The sequence below is a fragment of the Equus asinus genome, chromosome 15 (assembly GCF_041296235.1).
Source record: "Equus asinus isolate D_3611 breed Donkey chromosome 15, EquAss-T2T_v2, whole genome shotgun sequence".
In the NCBI taxonomy this organism is placed as follows: Eukaryota; Metazoa; Chordata; class Mammalia; order Perissodactyla; family Equidae; genus Equus; species Equus asinus.
Window position 1 is genome coordinate 34,738,004 of NC_091804.1, and position 12,103 is coordinate 34,750,106.

General features: G+C 46.7%; 1 protein-coding gene across 1 annotated transcript in view; it reads left to right on the top strand.

The window, feature by feature from the left end:
• The window catches only part of HNF4A (hepatocyte nuclear factor 4 alpha), a 63,604-nt gene continuing 51,501 nt past the window's right edge, over positions 1-12,103 (top strand). Inside the window, exon 1 of the mRNA XM_070485973.1 lies at positions 1-155. Coding sequence (XP_070342074.1) covers positions 107-155 — 49 coding nt within the window. The 5' untranslated portion in view covers positions 1-106. The remainder of the gene's footprint in view (positions 156-12,103) is intronic.

A 12,103-nucleotide genomic window follows, 5' to 3' on the forward strand; every position in this document is an offset into this window, starting at 1 on the left:
AGCTGGCTGCACTCACTGCCTTCCTGGTGGACTGGCTCCCACTGCCACTGTGTGTGGGGCCCCGGCTCCTCCATGCCCCCGGGTCTCCGGCTGGGTGGGCTCAGCCATGGTCAGTATGAATGCACCCCTCAGCGCTCCAGTAGAGAGTCCTTATGGTGAGTGAGGCTAGCCGTCAAGGCTGGGGGAGGACTGACAGGGTGGGAGCACAAAAGTTTGGGAGACCCTTGGACACCCTCGCATGTGATCCAAGGGGACCAAAGACCCTCTAAGGGCTCCTCTAGAAGGGCAGGAAGCCCAGGCAAGGCATGGGATTTGCTTCATTAAGCTCCCAAATGGAGGCCTGGCGGATTTGGTATGGAAAGTGCTGGGAGGGGCTGTGGCAGTCCCAGGGTAGGGGCTGGGCTTATTTTGCCTGCCTGCAGAGCCCACTTTCCTGGAAATGCATCCCAGGGGTCTTTTCAAAATTCCACCAAAGGTGGAGCTGGAAGCATCATCCCCACTTTGCCTCGGGGGGCGGGGGTCGAACTGAAGCCCACAGAGAGCCTTGCTGGGCCTAGGTATTTGAAATGGCTCATGGTCTATGTGCGATGGGACTCAGGGGCAGAGCTGGCCGGCCCCTCTGTTGAGGGCCGTTAGCTCGGATAATGCAGCAGGGGGAAGCCATGTAAAGCAGCGCACCGTGTGGGGCGCTGGAAAATGAGAACGCTCTTGTGCTAGAAGTGTGAAACTTAGATGCAAAGCTAGAGAAGAGGGTGTCACTGACGGCGAAGGGCTCCGGCTCTGCCGCTCGGGGGACTCCAAAACGGGAAGGAACCCAAATGTCCCATAGTAGAGGATGGGTAAACAAAGCACGATGAATCTTTAGGATGGAATGCTATCCTGCTGATGAAGGAAGAAAATGCAGATCTGTGCGCAGATAAAGACTTCTAAGTTACATCAAGTGAGAAAAGGAAGCAGAAGAACGGTGTGCAGCATCTTACATTCTGATAACAAAACGGATATATGCATGTGCATGTACCCACGCTTGTGTTTGCATAGAACATAAGTGGAAGGCCACAAAGAAACTGCTATCAGAGTTTTGTTTCTGAGAAGAGAGGTTCAAGAGAATGTTTATTTTACCTTTTTTGCACCTTTTGGGTTTTTAAAGATTAGGTGTACTTTATGGACTGACAAATCACACATGTGCGCAGAGCTTCCCTCTGGAATCCAGCAGATCTCGGTTCTAGTTCTGTGATTTTAGACAAATTACTCAACATTTCTGTGTCTCGGTTGCGTTCTCTCTGAAGCGGAGGTGGAGTGTCTTAGGGTCTTCTTGGAGGACTAAGGGAAAGCAAGGGGCCGAGCCCTTGCACCACGCAGATTGTAAGGACTCAAATATTACTTAATGTCATCATCAGCTGAGGACGGATGGCTCGAGGAATCAGGGACTGCTCTCCTGACTGGTCCAGGAGATCTTTCTTTGACCAACCATCAGGCAGGAGTATGTGATGCAGTGGGAACAGCAGAGGCTGAAGAACCAAAGACAGTGTGGGAACCCATCCCTCACTGAGCTGTGTGACCTTGGGCAAGTCACTTCCCCTCTCAATCTATTTCCTCATCTGTAAATAGAACAACAGGACCTATCTCACAGAGGGTGGTGTGATTATCAGACAAGATAGCATTGCTAAAGGGCTGGGCCTGCCTTAGGTGCTTCTTCCAAGGTTAAAACACAATTGTAAGACTTGGTTAACCCTGTGGCCAGAGAAAGACTCATTGTTTCCCAAAGGCGTCAGACAGTCAGCTTCTGGGAAAGGAAAGCCCTAGGCGACAAGCATAGGCTGGGGTGAACAGAAGGCCCCGTAGAGCTCCTCCCAAGGGATAATATAGTAATAATATAAGCGGACAGCCTTTCACGGTATCCTAGGTCTGTCCACTTTGTAGGATGTCCTCTCACGCTCCTTCATCCCAGCCTCTGTGCAGTACTCATCATATAGCAAGTATTCAACAAACATTTGTTGAATGGTTGGATGGATAGATGATGGAAGGATGCATGGATAGTGGATGGATGAATGGTTAAATGGATGGATGGATGGATGGATGGATGGATGGATGGATAGATCGATGGATGATTGGACGAATGGATATTCCATGCCTATTACTTCATTTAATTGTCACAATAGTAGTCTCAGATAAAGAACGTTTTTATCTCCACAGCTGGAAGAGAAAACTAAAGTCCAGGATTTAAAAAAAAAAAAATCATCCGACTCCAGACCCGACACAGTCCATCTGTGCTGACTCTCTTGGCTAAGCTATGGAGCTATGGTTATGGCTGGGCGGAGAAAGAAGAGCTCCCATGGCCAGATTTGGAGAACGTGTTAACAAAATAGCACACTCTTATCCTCGGAGAGTGGGGCCTTTGTTGTGTGTGTGTGTGAGAGAGAGAGAGAGAGATTGAGAGAGAGAGTGAGAGAGTGGCTAAAAGACCCTGCCTTTTTTTTTTTTTTTGGAGGAAGATTTACCCTGAGCTAACATCTGCCGCCAATCCTCCTCTTTTTGCTGAGGAAGACTGGCCCTGAGCTAACATCTATGCCCATCTTCCTCTACTTTATATGTGGGACGCCTACCACAGCATGGCTTGCCAAGCAGTGCCTGTCTGCACGCGGCATCCGAACTGGTGAACCCCGGGCAGCCGAAGCAGAACGTGCAAATTTAACCACTGCGCCACCGGGCTAGCCCCAGACCCTGCCTTTTAAATAAAATAGATCTAGGTTAGCATCCTGGATCTTCCCTTTTTCTTTTTGGCTGTGTGGCCCACCGTCTCTGAGCCTCAGATGTTTTATCCGTAAAATGAACTAGGGGAGTCTGCTGGGAGGCTCTGGGAAAGATGCACTTTCTGATCAAAGTAACAAGGGCTTCGAGGAAATCCCCTTCTCCTGGAGTTCTCTAACAGGGATAACGAGCCTCCTAAGGTTGCAATCACAGAGGCAAGTTGCTGGGTAAGGAACATCGTACCTAGCGAGACTCAGGAGAGGCGATGGAGGGCAAGGTTGTGGTTGGGATCACACGAATTAATACACAAGTGCTTAGAACAGTGCCTGACACAGAGGAAACACGAAATACATCCCAGCTGCTGTCTCACGTTTCTGAGCCTTAGTGGGACAGTCTTTATGAGCTGATCTTGGTGGGGTGATACTGGGTGAACTCACCCATCCCTGGACTTGCAACGCATTCCTGGCAGCCTGGATTCTGCTTTGTAGTTTTCATCATTACTCTGATCAAATAGTTGATGTGCATCGTGGTGTCTGTCTCCCCCACTAGACTATAAACTCCGTGAGGCCAGGGATTTCAAGGGTTTGTTCAGCCCGGCGTGCCTCACCCAGGGACTGGCACAGAATAAATGCTCAGTAAGCATTTGTTGGATGAGTGGTTTGAGGGAGGTTTTAAGAAACAGCCAGGGGCCGGCCCAGTGGCGCAGCGGTTAAGTTTGCACGTTCCACTTCTCAGCGGCCCAGGTTCGCCGGTTCGGATCCCGGGTGCAGACATGGCACCGCTTGGCATGCCATGCTGTGGTAGGCGTCCCACGTATAAAGTAGAGGAAGATGGGCACGATGTTAGCTCAGGGACAGGCTTCCTCGGCAAAAAGAAGAGGACTGGCAGTAGTTAGCTCAGGGCTAATCTTCCTCAAAAAAAAAAAAAACAAAAAAAGAAAGAAACAGCCATATGACAATGGTCAACAATGTCCTCCAGATCCATGCTCTTCCCTTCCTCTCTGCCATGCTCATTGGGTTGGCTTTTGGTTTTTGATATGCCCCATTACAGACAGCAGAAGGCATCATGTCTGCATGTAAGTGTCTGAAGCTGGAAGCGGTTTTCCTCAAAGCACTTGTTTCTTTTATCGAAAAGCAAAATTTTCCTGGAAACCTCCTAGCAGTCTTCCTCAGTTCAAGGAAAGCTGGGAAGTCAAGTAGCTAGAGGAAAGAAATGGAAAAGCCAGCCTAGACCAACCAGGTTCTTTTCCTGGGTCTGGCACAACGCTGCTCCAAACAAAATTGGGGTTCTCTTATGAGTTTCTCAACTTCGGCACTAATGATATATCGGCTTGGATAATTCTTTGTTGTAGGGGGCCTGTCCTGTGCATTGTAGGATGTTTAGCAGCTTTCCTGGCTTTGACTGACTAGGTGCACAACTCTCCATCAGTTGTGCCAACCAAGAATGTCTCCAGATTTTTCCAAATGTGCCCTGAGCACTACTGTTTTTTAAAGAAGCAGGAACAGCTGCTGGATAACGTCTGCTACAATTGAATATACTGTGACTCTTGTGTTGTAGTATTTGCTTTGGGTGCGGGGATCTAGCTCAGCACCAAATTTGGGGCTGCCCTTAGCAACTGTGAGGATAAGATGCTATGGTGTGCATGTCCATGTGCTAACCTGACTCCTGGCTTTATTTTCTTACCCTTGTTTTCCTTTCAACAAGCTTCTCTGGATTATTTATTTTGGTTCTTTGGGAGTTTGTTATTTTTATAAGCATCACAAATCTCTTTGAGGGCCAGGTCTGTATTTGTCTGACTCTTCTTGTTATACTCCAGGCTACCACAGGACCTGGCCCCATGTAGACTTTGATGGAAGTTTATTTAATGAATGAGTAAATGGGAAGATGGATGGATGAATGAATGAATGGATATCTCGGTGGGTGGATAGGTAGATAGTTTGATGAATGGATGTGATGGGTTTGTGGGTAGATGGATGAATGGATAGGAATGGAATGGAATCAATGGAAAGAGAGATGGATTGATGGGACAAATGGATGAAGGAGTAACTGAGAAGATGGGTAGGTGAGTGGATGGGTGGATGGATTAATGAATAGATGTGATGGGTGGATGGGTGGGTATGGTGGGTGGATGGATAAGTAGATGTATGGAATGGATAGAGAGACATGTGGATGGATGTCATAAGTGGATGAATAAGTAACTGGATAGATGAGTGGATGGATGGATGGATGGATGAATGAGGTGATGAGTGGGTGGGTAGATGAAAAGATGGATGGATGGATGGATGGATGGATGGATGGATGGATGGATGGATGGATGAGACGGGTTGGGCTGGGCTAGGATAGCAGTACCTGCAGGTGCTCAGGACAAGTAAGGAGGCAAGGAATGATTGGTCACTGGTCAACAACCCTCCATCAGAGCAGTTATCTGTTGCTAAGTGCCAGATGAGCCTAATTTTCTCTGGGTACATAGGCCTAGTTCCTTCGACCAGTGGCATCAGCCTCAGGCCAGAGCAGAGGCTGTTGGCAGAAGCAGTTTGGTTAAGTGGCTCTCCCACTTAAAGCTGTGCGATGGTGGGCACTTGGCTTCAGCTTTCTAATCCTCAATTTCTTCATGTATCAAATAAACCTTGGCTGATGTGAGGATTCCATGAGCTAATGAAGGAGAAAAGGTATCATAAAGTGCTTTGTCTCCCTGAAGGGTTGATGGGCCTAAAGTTGCATCGGAGCCCAGATGCTGGCCAGCTATGGGACTATGTCGGATATCAGGCATGACTGTTCCTACCCTTCATTCCCAAAACATAGTCTCCCCCACCCTTTTCCCCTTTCTCCTCCATCCACATCATCTTCCCATCCCACCTCAATTCTATTTCAGCGCCTATGGTTCAATGGTTCACAAACCTGGCTGCATATGGGAAACTTTCTTAAATTGACATATTTTGGGGCCCCACCCCAGACCAGGTGAATCAGAATCTCCTGAGCTGTGTTCCAAGAAGCTTCAATTTTTCGTTAAGTTCCTTATGTGATTTTGGGGATCCACGTCAGCTGAAGCACAGAACCATTGCCTTATCTTGTCCCATTTTATAGAGGGAGGATACGGATACCCGGCATGCATCCTGCCTCCACCTGGAAGTCTCCTGCATTCATTAATTCCTTGTTGGCTTGTTCATTACTTCAACAAACGACTACAGGGGGCTTATGGTACACAAGGCATTCTACTAGGCACTGGGGGAATGTGGGAGAATAAAACTTGGCTTCAGATCTTGGAGAGCGCCCGATCTGCTGGGGAAGATGGACAAACCAGCAATAATCAAAGACAGAGAGCCACAATATGAGCAGATAGGGCACTATGGGAACACAAAGGACTTGGGAGGAGGGAAGGGGGTCAGGGACCTCTTGACCCTGGAGGAGTGGACTGATATCCAAGCTGAAACCTGAGAGTTTAGCAGGAGTCAGCCGGGAGAGGTGAGGGAGGGGAAACAGCATATGCAAAGGCCCAGAGCCTAGCCATAAACTGCACTGATTTTACTTAACGTTCGATTGCAGTTAACTCCATCCTTTATTGAAAGTTATCTTGGGACTTTTCTCATTGTTGCATGAATGATTTATTTTGTTCCTAAAAAGATTATGCGGTGCTGAAGTGGAAGAAGTGTGCCTTCCATATTTCCTGACTCACACGCCTCTAGCACAAGGGTGGGCCTGGGAAGAGGAACGAAATTTGTTTCCATATAAGCTGCTTCTGTGTAATGGGTAGGATGCTGGCTACTTTATGTTTTCTCCCTTTTAACCCTTACGACAACCCATCAAGCTGGGAAGTACTATCACCAGTTTATAAACGGGGAAATTGAGATTCAGAGTTGTTGAGTAAGTTTCCCTGCATCACACAGCAAATGAATGATGAAAATTTAGTCTGTCTGACCAATCTTCACTTTTTTTAGCTACACTTGTTATCCCTTATTACTGCATCTGAGGGGCTGTATAATTTTGTGGTTAGCAGATTAGACTCTGGAGTCAGACTGCCTGGGCTCAAATTGCTACCTACTAGCTGTGTAAATTATTTAATTTTCTGTGCCTCAGTTTCTTTATCTGCCAAATAGGGTGATAATAATAGCGTCTACCTCGTAGGGTTGTGAGAATTAAGTGAGGTCAGTATCTGTAAAGTGCTACCTATCTGGCACATAGAAAGTGCTATGTAAGTTGTAACTATTGCTATTCTAGTATATCTAAATTTCAGCTGTTGTCGTTATGATCGTGCCTGTAGAGTGTGCGCCTACTATGTGAAAGGGACTGCATGCTTACTAAGGGCTAGGCATGTTTTAGCTGTTGTGGAACAAACAGAAATGAACGAGGGATAGGTAACCGGTTGTTCCAGGATGCAACTGTCTGGCTGGAGAGTCAGGACAAAGCTTAGTCCCAAGCCTTCAGACGCCCTCTGACCCCTGGGGTCTGTTCTCTGGGACCTGGTTCGAGAGTCTGGGCCTGCGTGGAGCAAATGGGAGCCATGGAACTGGAAGGAACAGACCTGCCCTGGCCACAGACCTGGAAAATGGCTCTGGCCCTGGGTGGCCGTTGTGACTCATTCAAGTGCTTCTCCAGCTGGCTCTCCGCCTCCTCTTCTGAGAAACGGAGGCATGACCCTGGCTCAGCAGTCATCACACGATATTCACTGGCGCCCTAGGAGTCAGGAAAGAGGCCCGGGGTTCACTTTGAGGCCAATGGGGGGAGTTCGGGTAGACCGGGCTCTTAGCCTCCCCCACCCCACAACTTCTGGTTCAACCGGAGAAGCTGCATTTTGACTTTTTATTTTATTTTTATTATTATTTTTTCTTCTTCTCCCCAAAGCCCCCCAGTACATAGTTGTATATTCTAGTTGTCAGTCCTTTTGGGTCTGCTATGTGGGACGCCGCCTCAGCATGGCTTGATGAGCGGTGCCATGTCCACGCCCAGGATCCAAACCGGTGAAACCCTGGGCCACTGAAGCGAAGCATGTGAACTTAACCACTCGGCCACCGGGCTGGCCCCTCCATTTTGACTTTTAAATGAAACATTTAATGAAAGGACTCTACTGTTCAAAAAATGTCTGGAGAACCAGAGGACCAGACCAGCATGTTTCAAACTTCAATCTTAACCCATTGATGGGTCACACAATTTATTGGGTTGTATAAGTCAGGGCAATGCTGGCTGATGCAACAAACGAGCCCAAACTGTAGCTTAGAAGTTTCTTTACCTCTGTCACATAGTCATCCAGGGGCCCCAGAAGTGGCCCTGGCCCAGGGCGACATTTATCATTTCCACTCATATTCCATTGGTGAGAACTAGTCATATGGCCCTGGCCAAAAGCAAAGGAGTCTGGGATATGCGGTCCCTAGTGAAGCAGCTATTTTCCAGGAATAATTCTAAACTATGGAAGGCAGAGCATGAATTTGTTGCTACACAGTTGACCACCTCTGCCATGGGTCATGTACTCACACACACACACAGAGTCAAATACGTATAGCAAATATGAATACACGATTTTTTACATCAAATATTTCAATAAAAAGTGCACAGATAGATACACAGATAGCAACAAAGCGAACGTGACAGAAAGTTACCAACTGGTGAATCTCGATGAAAGGTGTGTCGCTGCTCACGGTACTGTTCGTTCAACTTTAGTAAGTTTGAAATTTTTCAAAGCAAAATGCAATTCTTAAAATTTGCTAGACTTATGAATAGAATAAAATAAGATATAAATAGAATAAAATTTAATTTAAGCTTAAGGGTTTTGAATTGTAACTTTCATATAGGGGTTAGCAAGCTTTTCCTGTGAAAAGCCAGATAGTAAATATTTTAGGCTTTGCAGGCCAGATGCGATCTGTGGCAACCGCTCAGCTCTGCTCTTGCAGCACAAAAGCAGCCACAGACAATGAATACATGAAGGAGTGTGGCTGTGTTTCGATAAAACTTTATTTACAAAAATAGGCAGTGGGCCAGATTCGGCCCAGAGTTGTAGTTTTCTGCTTTAATATATTGCATGTTATTTTTTAAAAGCCTTTGAAGCACATAATTTTGGTTTTAAGCAGATATATTATTTCTAGAGTACAATTCAATAGTCATCATTAGAAATTATGGATTGGCAGCGTCCAAGCTGTTGGGACCCCAAATTTGTTAATGTACCGCATCCCACAGCCTCACGATGCTGGCCAAGCAGCACATTTGCTGTTCACATAATCAACTGGTTTCCTTCATTTTCATTTCTTGCCTTTTCTTTGAATAAACGTGTTCTATTTTCTAAAATATTTTTGTTGAATCTAGTGTTCATATAGAAAAGAACATGAATTACAAATCACAATTAGTGAAATTTCACAGATGATCATTTTTTTTTAATGAAGTGAAATAGAACAGAAAACACCCTAGTGTGTCTCATGGAGTAAGAGTAAATGTGTGTGTGAAATTTTCGTTTCATTTCTATGTTTATGGATGTCGGGGGGGGGGGGCGGGTTGTGATCATAGCAAAAATTTATAGAGCACTTTCCAGGGCTTTGCACATATTAACGCCTTCTCTTCACAGTGACCCTTCTCGGAGGTGCTGTTATTGTCATTCCCATTGTACAGATGAGGAAACGGAGGCACAGAGAGGATGAGGCACTCGGCGAAAGTGACATGGGCACTCAGAGGGGACGCTGAGTTTCCAGCCCAGGCACCTGGGCTCCCGAGTCTTTGTTTTGACTGCCACCCTTTATTGCCGCTGTATATAAAGTATGTGACATAAAATGTTTTCCTTACTGAGGGTCGTGCTCAAAAGGGTTTAAAAGCCACTGGGTAGAATGTTCCCAAAGGTCCTTTCCTCTTCTTCTTCTTCTTCCCAAAGCCCCCCGGTACATAGTTATGTATTCTAGCTGTGAGCGCCTCTGGTTGTGCTGTGTGGGACGCCACCTCAGCGTGGCCTAATGAGCAGTGCCATGTCCGCGCCCAAGATTCGAACCGGCGAAACCCTGGGCCGTCAAAGTGGAGCGCACGAACTTAACCACTCGGCCACGGGGCCGGCTCCACCAAAGGTTCTTTATAGACTTAAAAATAGCATACTTTTCCTCAGGTGTACCCACAGCGTAGAGGAGCTGATTGTAGGTAGTACATGGACAAACACTTTTAAATCTTATTGAATTCATTTTACTGCGTGTTAGAAAAATTTATAACTAGCATATTAAAGCAGTAATATAAAATATCCTTTAATAGGAAAGAAAAATATCAAGTAAATAACAACAGAAAATAAAGGTACGGGTAATAGGCAGATACAGGAAAAATTGTAAAGAGGAATGCAAATGTCCGGCGCTTTGGGCCAGATGCTGACATTGGCATCAGAAGGCCCGGATCAGGGTCCTGGCTCATTCATTTCCTAGCTCTGGTTTATTCGATCACTTACATAGGACTTACCACGGGCTAGATGCTGTTCTCGGCACTTTATAAAGATTACTTCTTTTAATCCTCACCATTGCCCATTGCAGTAGGTGCTGTCATCATACTCACTTCTCAGAAGAGGTAACAAAGGCCCAGAGAGGTTAAATAACTTACCCCAAACCACACAGCCTAGGAGAGGCAGAGCTAGGATTCGAACCCAAGCATTATGTTAGTAAGGGCAACACCAGCTGATGCAACAAACTAACCCAAAATGTAAGATAGGAGAGTTAATCTCCCTCACACAGGGACCCCAGCTCCTTCCACCTTGGCTGGAAGATGGGTTTTTTTTAACCACTGCACCCCGCTGTGAGAGGTAGAATTTTCTTTGTCATACTGGGCTCCACGTCCTCCTCCGAAAATGGGGTTAATAATGCCAGTTCTGCTTGCCTCTCAGGATCTCTCTGCAGATCAAGGGGGTGGGTGCAAGGGTCTTCCGCAAACTGCCAACGGTTACACTGGATGCAAAGTGTTAGTGTGATTGTTATGTTGACCAACACTTACCGTACAGCGTGATTGTGAAGAGTAACTGAAATAACGCACGGAAAGGCCTTGGTTCCTATACAGCCCGTGTCAGCTGTGAATAATAGTAATAACAGTAATGTGCTTAGGCAAATGGAAACAACAAGTATTGAGTTATCTCCGAATTGGGAAATAGTTATACAGGATCGTTCCTATTAGCAAGTTAACACATTCCATCTAAAACGGAGAAATCAAGAAGTAGCAGTATAACCATGATATTTAGAAATCCAGAGGAAAACCCCAGGGGGGGGAACAACCCAACTAAAACAGTTGTAAGTAGTTGCCTCTCATTGGTGGGAATCAGGTTCAGAAAAGCGTGGGCAGGCGACTACTGCTATTTATCATCAGCTTCGTAAAAGTATTTGATTTTTGCTATTGCATATCCATACAGCTTTGACAAAACTTTTGAAAGAATTTTAAATTAAAATGGAAAAGGGAATAATTAAACACTATTTCAAACACCCTCAAATGTACTTAAGAACAAATTCCTGGGACAGAAAGCCAGAGAGGGAAAAAGCAGAGTTAAAGTTACAGGAGAAGTTCAGGATGCAATCACGTTTAAAATCTGTGCTGGACATCTTCTGACCACTGTGTGTCATACAGAAAAGAAAACCCCAGCTCTTTTCCCTAAAAGGCCCCACGGGATCCGACTCCTGTCTGCCCCTCTGTTGGGTCTCCTGTCTTTCTCCCTTTTGCTTGCTCCACTTCGGCCACACTGGCCTTTTTACTATTTTTCAATCAGGCCAAGCACAGTCCTACCTCAGGGCCTTTGTACTTGCTGTTCCCTCTGCCAGGAACCTCGTTTTCCTAGCTCTTCCTATAACTGATTTCTTCTCATAGTTGGGGTCTTAACTCGAATGTTCCCCACTCGGAGCAGCCTTCCTTGACCACCCAAATCTAAGACTTCTCTGCCTCCACCCATCATTATGGGTCCTGTGATCCTCTGCAGCCCTGGAATTGTGCCTGCCTTGATCTGTTTATCATCCGTCTCCTCCACGCCAATGTAAGCTCCATTAGAGCAGGGAACCTGGCCACGGTGTTGCCTGCTAGAGCCTCAGCATGTAGGACGGCGCTTGGCACACAGTAGGCGCTCCATAAATATTTGTGGAATGAGCAAATACAGAGGGGGACGGCTGAGTCAGTACGCTGAGCAGCTGGATGGGCCGCTGGTTGGGGAGGAAGCTGCAGCCTCTGCTTGGGCCCTGCCCTGGGTAAACAGCCCTCCCCCTGCCCAGACGGCCGCTGTTTGACAACTGTCTGCCGTGGGACCGGCCAAGCCTGGGCCGCCACACTGCCGAGGCCCAGGATCCTCTGGGACAAGCGGCAGAGGCAGCCACACCTCAGGGGGAGCTTGGGAAGGAACAGGTCAAAAAGTTATCCAAACAGGCGTGAGGAAGGGCGG